Here is a 21,881-nt window from a genome sequence, read left to right as displayed (position 1 = left end):
AAATCTCTCTTTTTATATGATCTGTCACAAGGTCTGCATTAGAGTTTTGCATCTCTCCCAAGAGACATTTTTAAAGTTAGCAAATATTTAAACAAGAGTTGGTAAAAATCTTTCTTTTGCCTAACTAAAAGTTTCTGCAGAATTTCTTTGTTCCTCTATTACTATATACTGCAGTACTCTCCAACTTTAAGTTTTACAATTCTAAAATAAATGGTGCTGTATGATGGTCTAGACATGCTCATGATTTGCTTGGCAAGGATCCTGGTTGTAGCCTGGAAGTTTTTAAAAAACTAATGTGTTTAATATGATAAGGTTTATGTACTGGTTTCTGGCATGAATTAATAATGGTGTATGATATATTTTTATGTAATAGCATTTGATATAATATGACTTCTTAATGCTACAGTATACCTCCTAATGTGTGTCTCTCACTAAAAGCCACAGTAGTCTTCATATCAATTAAAGGGAGATCCTTATTTGGGGGGGAGGGAAGGGAGAGGAAATCCAGAGCTGGAGGAGAACTTGTTCCCCAGGGTATTTCTTCTGCCCATCAGAGTTTGGAAATCACTGGGCAGGGGGAATTCTCTGCACATTTGTAGAGCATCCTTCTTTCCCTTCTCTCTCCATTTGAGCCTTCCAGGTCTCTCCTGCAGAATACATTTTTCAGCTGAGCTCTCAGCCCAAGAGTTTTATAATGGGCACCAGGACTGATAGCTAACCACAGCAGCAAAACCCATGCACTTTCTAGATGGTGAAAGATGGCGGCTCTTTTCTCTTTCATATCATCTTTCTGGACAAATGTTCATCAGCGTATTTCTTGACATTTTATTGACATTCAGAAAACGGTTAAGTGAAGAGGGGATGTCAGTGTCAGTCACCTTTTGACCCTAACCAGGGTAACTTCACACACCAAAAATACCTAGCCTTCTGCAAAAAAAAAAAAAAAAGTAATATTTGAAAGTTTAGTCAAATAAAGTAAATCAGAACTAGCTTTTATGCTGTTTAATCTTTATATTGTGATTTCAAAGAAATTACATGTTTTAAGTGTCTCTGTCACAGAAATTAAAATATCAGTTGGTAAGTAGGATATCTGGAATTGATTCTGAAGTTGTGTAAAGAGAAATGTGCTTTTCTGCAACACCTGTTCAGAATGTCTCATGTGTCCACAAATGCAAGTTTAATGTCAATTAAATCATATAATACTTTTCATTTTAATGACTGCAAAGAAGTTTTCTAACTATGAAACTAGCTCAATTATCAAAAACAAGTATAACTATTTTTCAATTTAACCTGATAATTAAGCTTAATCAACCAGTGAAAGCCCTAGTCAGTTTTGGGAGTGCGCGTTTTGGAACATGACCTGTAGCACATGAAACTTAACTGACAATAAAATTGAAATTTCGGGGACTTCCCTGGCAGTCCAGTGGTTAAGACTCCATGCTTCCAATGCAGGGGGCATGGGTTAGATCCCTGGTCAAGGAACTAAGATCCCACATGCTGCATGGCCAAAAAAAATTTTTTTAAATAAATCTTAAAAAAATTGAAATTTCATTTGATTCTTTTAATAGAGTCTACACTGTATATTCCATGATGTGTCTGTGAATTGAAAAAACGAATACCAAAATTCCCCCCAGCATTGCTATGAGTACTGAGTAATCTACGCAACATATACATAGCTTTTTATTTATTTATTTATTTATTTATTTATTTATGCATGCGCGGTGCGCGGGCCTCTCACTATCGCGGCCTCTCTTGTGGAGCACAGGCTCCAGACGCGCAGGCTCAGTAATTGTGGCTCACGGGCCTAGTTGCTCCGCGGCACGTGGGATCTTCCCAGACCAGGGCTCGAACCCGTGTCGCCTGCACTGGCAGGCAGACTCTCAACCACTGCGCCACCAGGGAAGCCCTATACATAGCTTTTTATTATAAGACGTCATTTAGACATGTATCTGGTTCAAGAACATTTCTGTCATTGTGTATTCTATGTATTCCGTGGAAATTAGGTGAAGGTAAAGTGCACAGGCATATACTCAATATAAGAAAACACTGCTCCTCTTCACACAAGTGCACTTCCTGGCGTGGAGCCAGATTTCTTGACCATTTTCATTCTGAGTAGTCTCCCTTTGATTTAGGACCAAGACAAGATGTTTGACAAAAATAGTCTAGGGGCTTGAGTCAGCTGGGAGTCCAAAGGAAGAGGGAAAAAATACATTCCCATAACAGAAGTGTCACTTTGTTCCCATGTGAGGCCATTTAATAGCTCCCTGGTGAAGTGAGAGAACCCCAGCTGTTGGTGGGGACCAGAGCAAGGCAATGGTGGTATGACGACCTGCCCCTGAATAAGTGCCTCCCTTTGGTGGCCCCCCCTCCCCTTCTATGTCTCACTGTAGTCCTGGCCTTGCCCAACCCTGTATCTTTGGCCACTGCATCCAAGTCAAGCATTTTATTTTCATTGTAAGAAGTGAATTTCTTTTTTGGTATGGGATAATCTAATAACTGTATGCAATGAGGAGAATAACGTGGAAAGATTATGAAATTGCAGGAAGGAAGATTTATGAATTGACTTCGCTGTGTGACATAGATGGGGAAAGGAAAGTTTTAGACTAGTTAACTGAGAAGAAGCCAAGCTATTTCCAAAATGTTCTACAGTCTTTAATTTTTCTACTCAAAGTCAGTTATTGATAATGTAATAGTTTTAACCTTGAAGCTTTCTCTAGGTAACCAATGTAAGGGAAGGAGAGTTTGAATTTATTTTGCTTCATTGGATCATCAAACTTCACTAATCTTGTATTTTCTAGCCAACAAAGTAATGTCAAAAGCTAAGTTAGTTTTCTGTATGTTGATGACTAATTTGAATGTAGTCAAAAATAAAACAAAACAAAACAAACCATGACTGAGTCTGTACACCCATCACTTTTTAATGGATTGTGTTAGTAGTGAGATCAACTGTTAATATAACTCAGAGAGACCCAGCTGCCTGAGGATTTCTTCGTTGATTTCAAATGAATTTGAGACTTTGATCCATTACAGCATTCAGGAGAAGCCATTATTATACATGCTCTGTAGCAACATTTTGCAAATGTTAATTTCTCAGTTATATTAATATCAATTTTCTTAAATAGCAAAAGGCACCAGAGTGAAAGAGAAACCACTAAGACAGTTCTTTGTTCTTCGGCATTTTGCTGTATTATGAGTCTATTAATTTTCCCAACCAGCAGGAAGAGAATTAGAAAAATTCAAATATTATCACAAACAGGATATTAGAAGTCAACCCTTCAGTAAATTTTTAACTCTCAGTAACACATTGCTGATATCTTTAATCTTACTTGAACTATATATTTTTAAGCTCTTTTAGCTCTTTATAGTTTTTATACACTGACCATTTAGTCTTTCAGGTAGGAACTAAAGAAATTATCTTGCTCAAATTCCTCTCTTTGATGTGTAATGGAATATTCTTCAAGAAAATCATTCATCTAAAAAGTATTTCAGTTAATGTTGCATCATTCTTCAGGTGTTATCAGAAATTAACTTAATCTTGAAACAGTTTGAGAACGTGAGAAGTAATTGATATGGAAGTAGCCTATAGAATTCAGTGCTATTCATATGAGAGGAAATTGACTCCAGTTTGGAGCAAAACATGAAAAAGAATGTGAAGTTTGGTGTTGTTTAGAGGCAGTGCAATATTTGGTTGTGAGCCAGGAAAAGTCAAGATGAAATCTACCCCAAACCTATCCACTCATCACAGATTAGTTTACTGATATTAATTTAGGTACTGTGTTATATTGTCAGTGTCTCAAAAAAGTAAACCTTTAATTTTTTAGCATTTCTGGGCAACTTATTTTGGAGTAAAGGAGGTGGCTAACTTCATATTAGTGTTTAATGTCTTTAGCTTGGTCAATTCAAGCAACTTTCCTGTAATAAATATTCTTACATATTTGCTTTTTTTTCCTGAAATAAATTTATCAGCTTTCCACATTTATTTTGTATTTCAGCTTATTTCAACACTACAAGCTATATGAGTTTCTGTTCTTCTCTGCCAGGGAAGAAATTGTGATAGGAACTGAGGTAAGTAATTTATCTAGATGGAACCAATTAAGCTGAATCACTTAATGCATGCTGATCAGCATCTGGATCTTTAACAGCTTAAAGCAACTTCTTGTCAAGATTACTCAAGTGTTAATATAACCAACTAGTAGTTTGCAAAAAGAATAATTACATAGAGTGAGCTTTGGATTAAGAAAATAAGCTGTCTTTTGGCATTAAAAGCATTGTTAATCATGTATACTTTATGTATTTATGGATTATTTGACAAAGCTCAGTTGGATAGAGTATGTACATCTTCGTACAAATAAAATCAGGAAAAGTGAGATAAATTAATTTGGTTAAATCTCTTCTAATTTCACATTTATTTTCAGTGTACTCATTGTTTAAGGCCTAATTCAAATCCCACTTCCTCAATGAAGCAGACCTCCCTTAATTGCATCGCATCTCAAAGGAAGGGCTTAGACAAACTCTTTAATCACGTTCTATTATTTTATTCCAATTGATATCTTTCTGCTGAATACTGGCTACTCTTAGCACACCAATAAGCATGTAAATCTGTACCATGTTATATGGTTTTCTAATTGTTTCCTGTGGATTGATATAGTTAACATAATCCAACTGTAATTTCCTTGAAGGCAAGGATCACGTGCTATATTTCTACACAGCATATAGTATAATGCAGGACATAGTAACCCCTCTTAATACTACATAAGTGATTCAGTGACAGTGCATGTAATAGCAGTTCTACAAGAAATGGTCTACTTAAAGATACTTTTGAACAGCCTTACATATAATCACATATATATATTTACTAGAAATGAATCCTGGGTAAGAGAACATCTTAAGGAGGCTAAAGATGCCATCAGAAGTGCTCCTTAGATTCTCAACTGCTTGAGGAGGCTGTATTGCCTAGAAATATAGGAGATGGGAATGGCCATGGTCAGACATAAAGTGAATAAGGGATGGGACTTCCGTGGTGGCGCAGTGGTTAAGAATCTGCCTGCCAATGCAGGGGACACGGGTTCAAGCCCTGGTCCGGGAAGATCCCTCATGCCGTGGAGCAACTAAGCCCATGTGCCACAACTACTGAGACTGCACTCTAGAGCCCGCAAGCCACAACTACTGAAGCACGTGGGCCACAGCTACTGAAATCCACACACCTAGAGCCCATGCTCCACAACAAGAGAAGCCACCGCAATGAGAAGCCCGCACACTGCAACGAAGAGTAGCCCCCACTCGCCTCAACGAGAGAAAGCCCGTGTGCAGCAACGAAGACCCAATGCAGCCAAAAATAAATAAATAAAAAATAAAATAAATTTATTTAAAAATAAATAAATAAATAAATAAAGTGAATAAGGGGATATTTCCATTATCTTTATAATTTCCCTGACATTAGGAACCAGGTGGAATGTGCCAACTGTTCTGTCTTCCCTAGTATTGTTATTCTGCGGTTTATAAATTGCTTACTTCATTAAACACCTCAGTCACTGTGTCTCAGTCTCCACTTGGGTACTTATTCTAATGCTGGCCTTTTAAATGAGCTGAAGGAAAACAAGGAACCCTTTTTGCTTTTGACTTTCCTTAAAGTTGCTTCTTTGCAGTCTCCTCATACTGTAGCTTAAATTAGGTGTCACTTGACAAACTTTCACTGACAACGTTTCCATTTCAGAATTACATCATACAGTGTGACAGCATTGCAGTAATTATCTGTTAGGAATACAATACTATCTCATCTATTCAGCAAAACTTTGGGAAAATGATAGTGGCTTCAATAGCAGCATACGCAGACATTTAGAATCATCAAGAAAAAAATTTCATAAAGAACTCCCTTTTCTCTTTGTTAATTACACAATCGTGCCTTTCTTCTCCATTGTAAGGTTATATTTAGGTGACATTTATGCTTATGGAAAGATAAAATGGAGAAAGCAGACAAGGATTGGCTCATTTATTTTCTATTGTCTTTTGTATTTTCCCCAAGCTGACCAGAGCTATAAAAAAAAAGTCCTTAAGGAAGGATATTGGGTCTTAAAGAATTAGACCGTTCATAGAATTTTAAAGGATTAACCAAAGCAAGTGTTATACTACAACATTTTGTGGCATTTTAGAAGTGCCTGATAACCTTTGGTGCAAATACCGTTTTTTAAATTAACAACCTTTCATAGAGGAAGCAGAGGCCTGCCCCACTAATGTAATTATTCATACTGACCTCAGGGCTCTTGAACCAAACAAGGGCCATACAAAAGCCATATAAATGTTCCAAATTTAAATCTCAGGCAAGCATTCAAGGTAGATAACACTGACAAAATTTAGTTTCTTAATTGTGGATAGATGATTATAAGAAAACATGTAAATTGCCTCTAAGAATAATGGCTAAATATTCTAATTACTAATAGAGAACATAAATAAATCATATTCATACTTTTCTTGGGTTTTAGTTTAAAGAAAATTGAATTTGTATTTTTGAATTTGACAATGGTTTCTAGCAATTTCTACTCACCTTTTTCAAGAAATTTCACGTTACACCTTAGAGGCATATTTCCGGTAAGTCATTATTCTTGACCTGAGATTTTTCATAATCTAGAAATCTAATAGGTATAGTTCTATAAGCAGCATGTGTTGTAGTTCATTCAGTGGTTCGCATATAATAGTGTTGTTGTTTGCAATATACATTGAAAAAGGCAGTAAACAACTAGAATGAGCTAGAATAATGACAGAATGGAGCAGAAAACGAAGGCAGCAGATACCTGTAGTTGTAGCCATCTTAGTGGATGAAGTACTGTGTGACACTTATTTTATTTATAGAGATGAGGATTCCCTTTTAAGCACCCAAGCCAGGAGCTCTCCAAATCTATTGTTTTGACAATGCAATTAGACCACAGATCCACAGACTTAAGAACTGTAAGGGAACCAGAATCTCCTTAAGGAATATATTTTTTCTTTGGCCTTAAGGACCCACCCAGAAACCTGGAAACTGCTATGTCCTTCGCTTTTGTTACCTGAAAACTAGAAGAAACAGTGAATACTTGCACACAAAGAACGCTATTGGATATTAGCAATGATGATGGCCAAAAAACTCATAGCAGATACCCTAAGTCATGGTTCTAACCAGGTATCTACTGCCAGGCATCTACTAAAATGAGATGATGCAGCTATAACAATTATATATTCATTATTCCACATGTTATCCAGTTCCTATTGTGCTCTAGGCCTGTGCTAAGTTCTAGGGGTACACAGTGACGAGCAATGATTCTTGTCCTCAAGGAGTTTATTGTCAAATGAGAGGAGAGAGATGATTACATAAATAATTACAATATAGGGTGGCTTCCAGTAATGAGTGAAATCTAAGAGGAAATCTAAAGGTTGTGAATGAGTTAGCCAGAAAGTGCATTTTATATTTTTGGTGCAAGTGAAAGGAATTCCACTCAAAATAATTAATAAAAAAGGTGGGGGGGTATATTATTAGATCACTAATTGGTAAATGCAGGGGATGAAAGCTGGACTAAAGCCAACTGGATCTAAGTAGTCAACAGTGTTATTGAGTGTGTATGTAAATTCATGTGGGTGGGTGTATACACGCACGTGGTTCAGTCTCTCATCTCTCCTAGACTTTTTTCATTTCTTTTTTCTGAAGGGCCTTGTTCCCTTCTACTGCAGACAGGCTTCCTCCAGCTGGTGGTAGACATGAAAGAGGCAGCTCCAGTTTAGCAACTCCAAAAGAAAGAGACATTCTTCCTCCCAGTCTTATTGTCTGTGCTTGTGTCATGCATCCACTCTCAATTAGTCACTATGGCCAGAGGAGTGATGTTATTAGAAGACCCAAGCTGACTGTATTAAATGGGTGACAGTGGATGAATAGGTCCCCAGAAGCAGCAGGAAGAACTTTTGCAAAAGGGAATAGTGATTTTTTAAAAAGAGTGAACTAAGCACACCTGTACAACTCCTCTTCCATCTAACATCCCATAAAAGACCAAAATTTTCAAAATTCATAATGCTGTAGATAAGAGCTTTTATGACATCTAAAATTATAGATTACTGATTAGATGAAACTACAGCCCCATATGTACTGAGAAGATGCTACAGAGTTAATGCTGCATTTATTTAGGCATCCTCAATTGACACAGAAATGGGAGAAAGCTTTAGGGGGAAAATAAAGCAAGTAGAGCAACTGCACCATCTAGCCCGTTTACCTTCTGCTGCTTATGTAGAGCACTGGGACTCCATGGCATTTGCTCCAAAGCTAAAGAAACTATTGTGGACATTGATACCAAAGAGAAGGGCAGTTCTGAAGTGGCCACTGATGTTCAGAAGGGACCATGAATACACACTGAATATAAGCTACTGGCACACCTACGTACCATCATTCTTTACCCCTCCCCTACAGTCTCTAGAGGCAAGCTATGGCAAACAAACATCAACAGACAAATGAACCAGGATCATCTAATGTAAAGATAAATCAACAAGCAGTTGAGGAAAATAAAATCATAAGAGAGGGCTTCTTTGGTGGCGCAGTGGTTGAGAAACCACCAATGCAGGGGACACGGGTTCGATCCCTCGTCTGGGAAGATCCCACACCCCACAGAGCAACTAAGCCCATGCGCCACAACTACTGAGCCTGTGCTCTAGAGCCTGTGTGCCACAACTACTGAGCCCACATGCTGCAACTACTGAAACCGCATGCCTAGAGCCTGTGCTCCACAACAAGATAAGCCACCACAATGAGAAGCCTGCGCACCCCAACGAAGAGTAGCCCCCGCTCACCGCAGCTAGAGAAAAGCCAATGAGCAGCAATGAAGACCCAACACAGCCAAAAATAAATAAAATAAGTTTTTTAAAAAATAAATAAGTTTTAGGGGGATTGGAACCAAGATGGCGGAGTAGAAGGACGTGCTCTCACTCCCTCTTACGAGAGCACCAGGATTGCAACTAGCTGCTGGACAGTCATTGACAGGAGGACACTGGAATTCACCAAAAAAGACACCCCACGTCCAAGGACAAAGGAGAAGCCACAGTGAGACGGTAGGAGGGGTGCAATCACAGTAAAATCTAGTCCCATAACTGCTGGGTGGGTGACTCACAGACTGGAGAACACTTATACCACAGAAGTTCACCCACTGGAGGGAAGGTTCTGAGCCCCACGTCAGGCTTCCCAACCTGGGGGTCCAGCAATGGGAGGAGGAATTCCTAGAGAATCAGACTTTGAAGGCTATTGGGATTTAATTGCAGGACTTCGACAGAACTGGGGGAAAGAGACTCCACTCTTCGAGGGCACACATAAAGTGGTGTGCGCATCGGGACCCAGGGGAAGGAGGAGTGACCCCAGGGGAGACTGAACCAGACCTACCTGCTAGTGTTGGAGGGTCTCCTGCAGAGGCGGTGGGGCAGCTGTGGCTCACCATGGGGACAAGGACACTGGCAACAGAAGTTCTGGGAAGTACTCCTTGGTGTGAGCCCTCCCAGAGTCCGCCATTAGCCCCACCAAAGAGCCCAGGTAGGCTCCAGTGTTGGGTTGCCTCAGGCCAAACAACCAACAGGGAGGGAACCCAGCCCCACCCATCAGCAGTCAAGCAGATTAAAGTTTTACTGAACTCCGCTCACCAGAGCAACAGTCAGCTCTACCCACCACCAGTCGCTCCCATCAGGAAACTAGCATAAGCCTTTTAGATAGCCTCATCCACCAGAGGGCAGACAGCAGAAGCAAGAAGAACTACAATCTTGCAGCCTGTGGAACAAAAACCACAGTCACAGAAAGATAGACAAGATGAAAAGGCAGAGGGCTATGTACCAGATGAAGGAACAAGATAAAACCCCAGAAAAACAGCTAAATGAAGTGGAGATAGGCAACCTTCAAGAAAAAGAATTCAAAGTAATGATAGTGAAGATGATCCAGGACCTTGGGAAAAGAATGGAGGCAAAGATCGAGAAGATGCAAGAAATGTTTAACAAACACCTAGAAGAATGAAAGAACAAACAAACAGAGATGAACAATACAATAACTGAAATGAAAACTACACTAGAAGGAATCAATAGGAGAATAACTGAGGTAGAAGAACGGATAAGTGACCTGGAAGACAGAATGGTGGAATTCACTGCTGTGGAACAGAATAAAGAAAAAAGAATGAAAAGAAATGAAGACAGCCTAAGAGACCTCTGGGACAACATTAAACACAACAACATTCGTATTATACGGGTTCCAGAAGGAGAAGAGAGAGAGAAAGGACCAGAGAAAATATTTGAAGAGATTATAGTTGAAAACTTCCCTAACATGGGAAAGGAAATAGCCACCCAAGTCCAGGAAGCGCAGCGAGTCCCATACAGGATAAACCCAAGGAGAAACACGCCGAGACACATAGTAATCAATTTGGCAAAAATTAAAGACAAAGAAAAATTATTAAAAGCAACAAGGGAAAAATGACAAATAACATACAAGGGAACTCCCATAAGGTTAACAGCTGATTTCTCAGCAGAAACTCTACAAGCCAGAAGGGAGTGGCATGATATACTTAAAGTGATGAAAGGGAAGAACCTACAAGCAAGATTACTCTACCCGGCAAGGATCTCATTCAGATATGATGGAGAAATCAAAAGCTTTACAGACAAGCAAAAGCTAAGAGAATTCAGCACCACCAAACCAGCTCTACAACAAATGCTAAAGGAATTTCTCTAAGTGGGAAACACAAGGGAAGAAAATGACCTAGAAAAACAAACCCAAAACAATTAAGAAAATGGTAATAGGAACATACATATCAATAATTACCTTAAACGTGAATGGATTAAATGCTCCAACCAAAAGACACAGGCTTGCTGAATGGATACAAAAACAAGACCCATATATATGCTGTCTACAAGAGACCCACTTCAGACCTAGGGACACATTCAGACTGAAAGTGAGGGGATGGAAAAAGATATTCCATGCAAATGGAAATCAAATGAAAGCTGGAGTAGCAATCCACATATAAGATAAAATAGACTTTAAAATAAAGAATGTTACAAGAGACAAGGAAGGACACTACATAATGATCAGGGGATCAATCCAAGAAGAAGATATAACAATTATAAATATATATGCACCCAACATAGGAGCACCTCAATACATAAGGCAACTGCTAACAGCTATAAAAGAGGAAATCGACAGTAACACAATAATAGTGGAGAACTTTAACACCTCATTTACACCAATGGACAGATCATCCAAAATGAAAATAAATAAGGAAACAGAAGCTTTAAATGACACAATAGACCAGATAGATTTATTGATATTTATAGGACATTCCATCCAAAAACAGCAGATTACACTTTCTTCTCAAGTGCACACAGAACATTCTCCAGGATAGATCACATCTTGGGTCACAAATCAAGCCTCAGTAAATTTAAGAAAATTGAAATCATTTCAAGCATCTTTTCTGACCACAATGCTATGAGATTAGAAATCAATTACAGGGAAAAAAACGTAAAAAACACAAACACAAGGAGGCTAAACAATACGTTACTAAATAACCAAGAGATCACTGAAGAAACCAAAGAAGAAATCAAAAAATACCTAGAGACAAATGACAATGAAAACACGACGATCCAAAACCTATGGGATGCAGCAAAAGCAGTTCTAAGAGGGAAGTTTGTAGCTATACAACCCTACCTCAAGAAACAAGAAAAATCTCAAATAAACAATCTAACCTTACACCTAAAGGAACTAGAGAAAGAAGAACAAACAAAACCCAAAGTTAGCAGAAGGAAAGAAATCATAAAGATCAGAGCAGAAATAAATGAAATAGAAACTAAGTAAACAATAGCAAAGATCAATAAAACTAAAAGCTGGTTCTTTCAGAAGATAAACAAAATTGATAAACCATTAGCCAGACTCATCAAGAAAAAGAGAGAGAGGACTCAAATCAATAAAATTAGAAATGAAAAAGGAGAAGTTACAACAGACAACACAGAAATACAAAGCATCATAAGAGACTACTAGAAGTAACTGTATGCCAATAAAATGGACAACCTGGAAGAAATGGACAAATTCTTAGAAAGGTATAACCTCCCAAGACTGAACCAGGAAGAAATAGAAAATATGAACAGACCAATCACAAGCAATGAAATTGAAACTGTGATTAAAAATCTTCCAACAAACAAAAGTCCAGGACCAGATGGCTTCACAGGTGAATTCTACCAAACATTTAGAGAAGAGCTAACACCCATCCTTCTCAAACTCTTCCAAAAAATTGCAGAGGAAGGAACACTCCCAAACTCATTTTATGAGACCGCCATAACCCTGATACCAAAACCAGACAAAGATACTACAAAAAAAGAAAATTACAGACGAATATCAGTGATGAATATAGATGCAAAAATCCTCAACAAAATACTAGCAAACAGAATCCAACAACACATTAAAAGGATCATACACCATGACCGAGTGGGATTTATCCCAGGGATGCAAGGATTCTTCAATGTACGCAAATCAATCAATGTGATACACCATATTAACAATTGAAGAATAAAAACCATATGATCATCTCAATAGATGCAGAAAAACCTTCTGACAAAATTCAACACCCATTTATGATAAAAACTCTCCAGAAAGTGGGCGTAGAGGGAACCTACCTCAACATAATAAAGGCCATATACGGCAAACCCACAGCAAACATCATTCTCAATGGTGAACAATTGAAAGCATTTCCTCTAAGATCGTGAACAAGGCAAAGATGTCCACTCTCGCCACTATTATTCAACATAGTTTTGGAAGTCCTAGCCACAGCAATCAGAGAAGAAAAAGAAATAAAAGGAATACAAATTGGAAAAGAAGAAGTAAAACTGTCACTGTTTGCAGATGACATGATACTATACATAGAGAATCCTAAAGATGCCACCAGAAAACTACTAGAGCTAATCAATGAATTTGGTAAAGTTGCAGGATACAAAATTAATGCACAGAAATCTCTTGCATTCCTATACACGAATGATGAAAAATCTGAAAGAGAAATTATGGAAACACTCCCATTTACCATTGCAACAAAAAGAATAAAATATCTAGGAATAAAGCTACCTAGGGAGACAAAAGACCTGTATGCAGAAAAGTATAAGACACTGATGAAAGAAATTAAAGATGATACCAACAGATGGAGAGATATACCATGTTCTTGGATTGGAAGAATCAATATTGTGAAAATGACTATACTGCCCAAAGCAATCTACAGATTCAATGCAATCCCTATCAAATTACCAATGGCCTTTTTTACGGGACTAGAACAAAATATCTTAAAATTTGTGTGGAAACACAGAAGACCCTGAATAGCCAAAGCAGTCTTGAGGGAAAAAAACGGAGCTGGAGCAATCAGACTCCCTGACTTCAGACTATACTATAAAAGTACGATAATCAAGACAATATGGTACTGGCACAAAAACAGAAACATAGATCAATGGAACAAGATAGAAAGCCCAGAGATAAACCCACGCACCTATGGTCAACTAATCTATGACAAAGGAGGCAAGGATATACAATGGAGAAAAGACAGTCTCTTCAATAAGTGGTGCTGGGAAAACTGGACAGCTACATGTAAAAGAATGAAATTAGAGCACTCCCTAACACCATACACAAAAATAAACTCAAAATGGATTAGAGACCTAAATGCAAGACCGGACACTATAAAACTCTTAGAGGGAAACATAGGAAGAACACTCTTTGACATCAATCACAGCAAGATCTTTTTTGATCCACCTCCTAGAGTAATGGAAATAAAAACAAAAATAAACAAATGGGACCTAATGAAACTTCAAAGCTTTTGCACAGCAAAGGAAACCATAAACAAGATGAAAAGACAACCCTCAGAATGGGAGAAAATATTTGCAAACGAATCAACAGACAAAGAATTAATCTCCAGAATATATAAACAGCTCATGCAGCTCAATATTAAAAAAACAAACAACCCAATCCAAAAATGGGCAGAAGACCTAAATAGACATTTCTCCAAAGAAGACATACAGATGGCCAGGAAGCACATGAAAAGCTGCTCAACATCACTAATTATTAGAGAAATGCAAATGAACACTACAATGAGGTATCACCTCACACCAGTTAGAATGGGCATCATCAGAAAATCTACAAACAATAAATGCTGGAGAGGGTGTGGAGGAAAGGGAACCCTCTTGCACTGTTGGTGGGAATGTAAGTTGATACAGCCACCATGGAGAACAGTATGGAGGTTCCTTAAAAAACTAAAAATAGAATTACCATATGAGCCAGCAATCCCACTACTGGGCATATACCCAGAGAAAACCATAATTCAGAAAGACACATGCATCCCAATGTTCATTGCAGCACTATTTACAATAGCCAAGTCATGGAAGCAACCTAAATGCCCATCGACAGACGAATGGATAAAGAAGATGTGGCACATATATACAATGGAATATTACTCAGCCATAAAAAGGAACGAAATTGGGTCATTTTTAGAGACGTGGATGGATCTAGAGACTGTCATACAGAGTGAAGTAAGTCAGAAGGAGAAAAACAAATATCGTATATTAACGCACATATGTGGAACCTAGAAAAATGGTACAGATGAACTGGTTTGCAGGGCAGAAATTGAGACATAGATGTAGAGAACAAACGTGTGGACACCAAGGTGGGGAAGCAGCGGGGTGGTGGGCGTGGTGGTGTGATGAATTGGGCGATTGGGATTGACATGTATACAGTGATGTGTATAAAATTGATGACTAATAAGAAACTGGTGTATAAAAAAATAAATATTATTCAAGTCATCCAATGAAAAATAAGTAAATAAATAATTTAGGTGGGGAAGCAGCGGGGTGGTGGGCGTGGTGGTGTGATGAATTGGGCGATTGGGATTGACATGTATACAGTGATGTGTATAAAATTGATGACTAATAAGAAACTGGTGTATAAAAAAATAAATATTATTCAAGTCATCCAATGAAAAATAAATAAATAAATAATTTTTAAAACTTTGAAAGAAAATCATAAGAAAGGCATTAAACTCTATGAACAGATTGAACAATGGCTAAGGAACAGAGTTGACAGAGCAAATGGTAGAAGACATAAACTCTGATTAATATTCTCAGAAAAATTTGAAAGTTTATTGTTTTCTTGATAAATGAACTGATAGAGATCTTGTTTATTAAAAATGAGATTTGAAAACTTTTACTAAAGTATCAATTTTATGTTGATAGGCTTGAAAATCTAGAAAAAACAGTACTCAGGGAAGTGTAAATTTTACTTGAGAAGCTGTAAATTTACTTGAGAGAGTGTACAAAACCTTAATAGAATGATAACCATATAAGATATTGAAAAATCTACATGTAAAAATGGCATCAGATGTGGAAGGTTTTACAGGCTAGTTTTACCAAAATTTCGAATAGTAGATAATTCCCTTTTATATGAATTATTATAAAGCATAGAGATGGAAAGCTTTGAACTCCTCTTCTCAAGTCAGTATAATCCTGAGAAAGTTTTAAATCTACTCTGTGAATTGATAATGAATTATAAGCAAAAATGGAAAAGAATAATACAAAGTCATAGGCAACCTCAGTTCTGAAAATAGATGCAATAATCTTAAATAAAATATTAGGAAGTGAAATATAGCAAAGGATCAGATGTTCAAATAGTGTTTATTCCAGATATGGAAGGATGGTTTAACACTGGGATATCTATTAATATAATTCAGTACATTATCAGATTAGGGGAAGAAAAAACCAAGTGATCATCTCAATAAATATGGTCAAGCATTTGATAAACATCCACTTCTCATTTTAAAAAGACTCTAGTTAGTCAGTAATATAGAATTACACTCTTAACTCATAGAATATACCAAAAATTAAAGTCTCACTAAAATATCTTAATGAAAACATTAAACTATCCACAAGGAACAAGACAAGCCTGATTACTTTTACCCAACATTGGATTTTTGGTTCCTAGCCAATGTGATAAAACAAAACAGAAGTCAAAAGTAGAAGAAAAAGAAAGGTATTGAAAAACAAGATACAAATCTGCCATTGTTTGCAGGTGGTATGATAAGAAACCAACATTAATAAAATATTGTCCTGTATTTTAGTAACAACCTATTAGAAAAGTATTACATTGGTAATAATGAAAATCATAAAATGTTTAGGAATGAATCTAATAAAATGTGCAAGAATAATGCAAAGAAAATTAAGCAGTTTTAGTAAAAATAAAAAAATTTAAATCCTGAATAAATGGAGAACAAATTTGTTCCCAGTTGAGGAGACTCAATTTTATGAAGATGTCATGTCACTCTAATCTGTAAACTCAGTATAATCACAATCAAAATACCATGATTTTTATAGCATTTTACCAAGTAATTCTTTAAAACGAAATTTTTTATTGCAGGATGTTTCAATCATGTACAAAGTAGAAGGGATAATATTAACTCTCATATATCCATTACCTAGCTTCAACAATTATGAACTTATGTCCATAATTGTTAAATATTTTAATGTATGACTCTAAAATGTATTGAATTAAAGTAACTCTGTAAGATCATCAAATACACAGTCAGCGTTCAAAAGCCCCTGATTATAACTGGTTTGTGTCTGTGTTTTGGGTTATTTATATATTTGTTTGTTTGTTTGTATGTTTTAGTAGCATCCAAATAAGATACCTACATTGCAATTAGATTAAGTTATTTTTAATTTATAGGTTCATTATTTGTATTTTTTTCTATTTCCTTGCACTTTATTTGCTGAAGACTCTAGATCTTCTATGCTATAGAATTTCCCACAGTCTGGTTTGCTAATTGCATTTCTGTGGTATCCTTAAGATGTCCCTCTATCTTCCATATTTCCAGTACATGGGTAATTAATGTTGGAAGACTGACTAGATTTCAGTTCAAATGTTTAGCAAGAATGATATTTAGGTGGTTTTGTACAATTTTATTAGGAGGTAATGTCTGGTTTTCTCTCTCTCTTTTTATATTTTATCATTCTTTTTTCATTTATGAGCTGGATATTTCTATAAACAGAAACTTACACTCTTCAATTATTTAATTAAAGTGAGATACATTTTATATAGAAAAGACAGGATAAGTTCTTGATTGTCCTCCTTTCTCTAATAGTTTTCAAAATAATAAGTTGGGTTTTTAGTATCCTCCAAAAGTGATCCTGGTAGACTGAATAACGTTCCTTCTAAGAGGAGAAGGGGGGAAGGAGAGTCAGAGTCAGTTAAAAGGAGAGAGATTTGAAGATGGAGGAAGAGGCAAGGAGCCAAGCAACTCAGGTGCCCTCTAGGAGCTGGATAAGGCAAGGAAACAGATTATCTAAAGATTCTTCAGTAGAGCCTCTAGAATGAATGCAGCCCTGTCAACACATTAAGTTGAGGACTTCTGACTCCCAGAACTATAAAATAAATTTGTACTGATTTAAGCCACTGTTTGTGGTAATTTGCTATAGCAGGAATAGGAAACTAAAATAGATTTTATTGTGTTTTGTTTTGTTGTGTTTTGATCCATTTTAATTACTATTCTTAATGCTCAATTTGACTCATTTTGACCAGTGATACCATTGGTTTATTTGCCAATCCCTGTCAGAATATCACCCTGCTTTAATTACCATACCGTTATAGAATTTCTTGATATCTGCTATGGCAATGCCTTCTTACTGATCTCCTTCTTCAATGTTTGGCTGATTATATAGTTCATACTAAAATGCTGTAAAAGAAATGAAGAATACCTTTGATGGGCTTATTAGTAGGCTGGAAACAGCTGAGGAAAGAATCTCTGAGCTAGAGGATATTATCAAAAGAATACTCAAACCAAAAACCAAAGAGAACAAACACTGAAAAAGAAAAGAACAGAACAGACTATCCAAGGTCTGTGGGACAACTACAAAATGTATAACATACATACAGTGGGAATACCAGAGTAGAAGGAGAGAAAGGAACAGAGGAAATATTTGAAATAATAGTGAATGAAAATTTTCCCAAATTAATTTTCTTACATCCTGGGAGCCCAGAGAACACCAGAGATGATAAATGCCAAAAAAAATTACAACTAGGCATATCATTTTTAAATTATATAAAATCAAAGATAAAGAAAAATCCTGAAAGAAGTTAGGAGGGCAAAAGAAACTCAACCCAAAGAGGAAACAATATAAGAATTATTTCCAACTTCTTCTCTAAAACCATACAAGCAAGAAATATGTGGAGTGAAATGTTAAGTGTTGAGAGAAAAAAAACTACCAACCTAGAATTCCATACCCTGTGAAATTATCCTTCAAAGGTGAAAGAGAAATAAAGACTTTCTCAAACAAACAAAACTTGAGGGAATTTATTGCCAGTAGACCTCCCTTATAAGAAATGTTAAAAGAAGTTATTTAGAGAGAGGTAAAATAATACAGGTCAGAAACTTGGGTCTGCATAAAGTAAGGAAGTGCATCAAAGAGGGAATAAGTGAAGGTAAAATAAAAACTTTTGTTTCTCTTATTATTAATTTATCTAACAGAGAAGTTTGTTTAAATAATAATGACAATAATGTATTTGATTTTATATATATATGCTTATCTACAACTGACATAAATTTCATCACTGATACAAGGGACAACAGGGAGAAAATAGGTTTATTTTGTTATTATAAGGTCCTCACGCTACCCATGAAGCAGTATAGTGTTATTTGAAATAGGACTTGGATTAGCTATAAATGGATATTGCTCTAGAGAAGGCACTGAAAGAGTAACTATATATGTGATATGGTAAGAAATGGAAAGAAAAATTACAACCAGAAAGGCAGGAAAAGAGTGGAAGACAAAAATAGGAACAAAGAACAAAGGCAACAAATGGAAAACAGAAACAAATATGGTACATATTAATCCAACTATATCAATAATCACTTTTAATGTCAGTGGTTTAAATGCATCAATAAAAGAGATTGTCTTAAAAACCATACGATCATCTCAATAGATGTAGAAAATACTTTTGACAAAGTTCAACACCATTTATGATAAAAACTCTTGAAACTGAGCATAGAGGGAACATACCTCAACATAATAAAGGCCATATATGATAAACCTACAGCTAACATCATATTGAATGGTAAAGAGTTGAAAGCATTTCCTCTAAGATCAGGAACAAGACAAGGATGTCCACTCTTGCCACTTTCATTCAACATAGTTTTGGATGTCCTAGCCATGGCAATCAGAGAAGAAAAAGAAATAAAAGGAATCCAGATTGGAAAAGAAGAAGTAAAACTGTCACTATTTGCAGATGACATGATACTATACATAGAAAATCCTAAAGATGCTACCAGAAAAGTACTAAAGCTCATCAATGAATTCAGTAAAGTTGCAGGATACAAAATTAATACACAGAAATCTGTTGCATTTCTATACACTAACAACAAAATATCAGAAAGAGAAATTAAAGAAACAATCCCATTTACCATCACATCAAAAAGAATAAAATACCTAGGAATAAACCTGTGTAAGGAGACAAAAGACCTGTACTCTGAAAACTATAAGACACTGATGAAAGAAATCGAAGATAACACAAGCAGATGGAAAGATATACCATGTTCTTGGATTGGAAGAATCAATATTGTCAAAATGACTATACTACCCAAGGCAATCTACAGATTCAGTCCAATCCCTATCAAGTTACCTATGGCATTTTTCACAGAATTAGAACAAAAAATACTAAAATTTATATAGAAACACAAACGATCCCAAGTAGCCAAAGCAATCCTGAGAAAGAAAAACAGAGCTGGAGGAATCAGACTCCCTGACTTCAGACTATACTACAAAGCTACAGACATCAAAACAGTACAGTACTGGCACAAAGACAGAAATATAGATCAATGGAACAGTATAGAAAGTGCAGAAATAAACTCATGTACCTATGGTCAATTAGTCTATGACAAAGGAGGCAAGATAATACAATGGAGGAAAGACAGTCTCTTCAATAAATGGTGCTGGGAAAACTGGACAGCTACATGTAAAAAAGGAAATTAGAACATTCTTTAACACCATACACAAAAATAAACTCAAAATGGATTAAAGATTGAACTGTAAGACCCGATACTATAAAACTCTTAGAGGAAAACATAGGCAGAACATCTTTTTTTTTTTTTTTTTTTAAATAATAGCTTTATTGCTTTGCCAGGCAAGGGGGGACACAGTGGGCTCGTGCCCTGAAAACCTGTTGTCCCAACCCTGGGGGAATTTGGTGAGGAGTTTTTTTGGTTTTTTGTTTTAATTAATTAATTAATTAATTTATTTATTTATTTTTGGTTGTGTTGGGTCTTCGTTTCTGTGCGAGGGCTTTCTCCAGTTTCGGCAAGTGGGGGTCACTCTTCATCGCGGTGCGCGGGCCTCTCACTATCGCGGCCTCTCTTGTTGCGGAGCACAGGCTCCAGACACACAGGCTCAGTAGTTGTGGCCCACGGGCTTAGTCGCTCCGTGGCATGTGGGATCTTCCCAGACCAGGGCTCGAACCCATGTCCCCTGCATTAGCAGGCAGATTCTCAACCACTGCGCCACCAGGGAAGCCCGGCAGAACATCTTTGACATAAATCACAGCAATATCTTTTTCAATCCATCTCCTAGAGTAATGGAAATGAAAAGAAAAATAAACAAATGGGACCTAATTAAGCTCAAAAGCTTTTGCACAGCAAAGGAAACCATAAACAAAACGAAAAGACAACCATCAGAATGGGAGAAATATTTACAAACAATGCACCTGACAAGGGATTAGTCTCCAAAACTTACAAACAGCTCATGTGGCTCAATATCAGAAAAACCAAAAATGCAATCAAAAACTGGGCAGAAGACCTAAAAAGACATTTCTCCAAAGAAGACATACAGATGGCCAAGAGGCAAATGAAAAGATGCTCAATATTGCGATTATTAGAGAAATGCAAATCTAAACTACAGTGAGATTTCATCCCACACCAGTCAGAATGGTCATCATCAAAAATCTACAAACAGTAAGTGCTGGATAGGGTGTGGAGAAAAGGGAATCCGCATACACTGTTGGTGGGAATGTAAATTGGTATAGCCACCAAGGAGAACAGTATGGAGGTTCCTTAAGAAACTAAAAAATAGAGCTACCACATGATCCAGCAATCCCACTCCTGGGCATATATCCAGAGAAAAACATGGTTCAAAAGGATAGATGCACCTCAGTGTTCATTGCGGCACTGTTTACAATAGCCAAGACATGGAAGCAGCCTACGTGTCCATTGACAGATGAATGGATAAAGATGTGGTACACATATACAATGGCCTATTACTCAGCCATTAAAAAGAATGAAATAATGCCGTTTGCAGCAACATGGATGGACCTGGAGATTATCATGCTAAGAGAAGTAAGTCAGAAAGAGAAAGACAAATAACATATCATATCACTTACATGTGAAATCTAAAATATGACACAAATGAACTTATCTACAGAACAGAAACACACAGACATAAAGAATAGACTTGTGGTTGCCAAAGGGGAATGAGATGTGGGAGGGAAGGATTGGGAGTTTGGGATTAGCAGATCCAAACTATTGGGTTGGCCAAAAAGTTCATTCAGGTTTTTCTGTAAAAGGTTATGGAAAAACCCAAATGAACTTTTTGGCCAACCCAATATTATATAGAAAATGTATAAATGACAAGGTCCTACTGTATATCACAGGGAACTATATTCAATATCCTGTGATAAACCATAATGGAAAAGAATATGAAAAAGAATGTATTTGTATATTTATAACTAAATCACTTTGCTGTACAGTAGAAATTAGCACAAGATTGTAAATCATCTATACTTCAGTAAAATGAATTAAAAAACAATTTTATGTGGTTTAAAGTACATAGAGAATTAAAATAAACTATGATAA

At 36.6% G+C, this 21,881-nt stretch overlaps 1 protein-coding gene and 1 long non-coding RNA gene across 17 annotated transcripts in view; both read left to right on the top strand.

Moving 5' to 3' along the window:
* Positions 1-21,881, top strand: part of CABCOCO1 (ciliary associated calcium binding coiled-coil 1) — a 196,206-nt gene that overhangs the window by 33,489 nt on the left and 140,836 nt on the right. For 11 of the 16 annotated variants that reach the window (XR_014249013.1, XR_014249014.1, XR_014249015.1 and 8 more), the window contains exon 5: positions 3,993-4,065. Coding sequence is in view for 9 of the 16 variants with exons in the window: in XM_082407513.1 (XP_082263639.1) it covers positions 3,993-4,065 (73 nt within the window). In the remaining 7 variants the exon portion in view is untranslated. The other 5 variants (XM_082407511.1, XM_082407510.1, XM_082407508.1 and 2 more) reach the window with 5 other exon arrangements.
* Positions 8,921-14,335, top strand: LOC309635825. Its single transcript, XR_014249047.1, has 2 exons — positions 8,921-9,060; positions 9,268-14,335. It is a non-coding gene; the product is annotated as an uncharacterized lncRNA (long non-coding RNA).

The sequence above is a fragment of the Balaenoptera borealis genome, assembly GCF_965194805.1.
Source record: "Balaenoptera borealis genome assembly, chromosome: 10".
Taxonomy (NCBI): Eukaryota; Metazoa; Chordata; class Mammalia; order Artiodactyla; family Balaenopteridae; genus Balaenoptera; species Balaenoptera borealis.
This window is presented reverse-complemented; position numbering and strand designations above follow the sequence as displayed.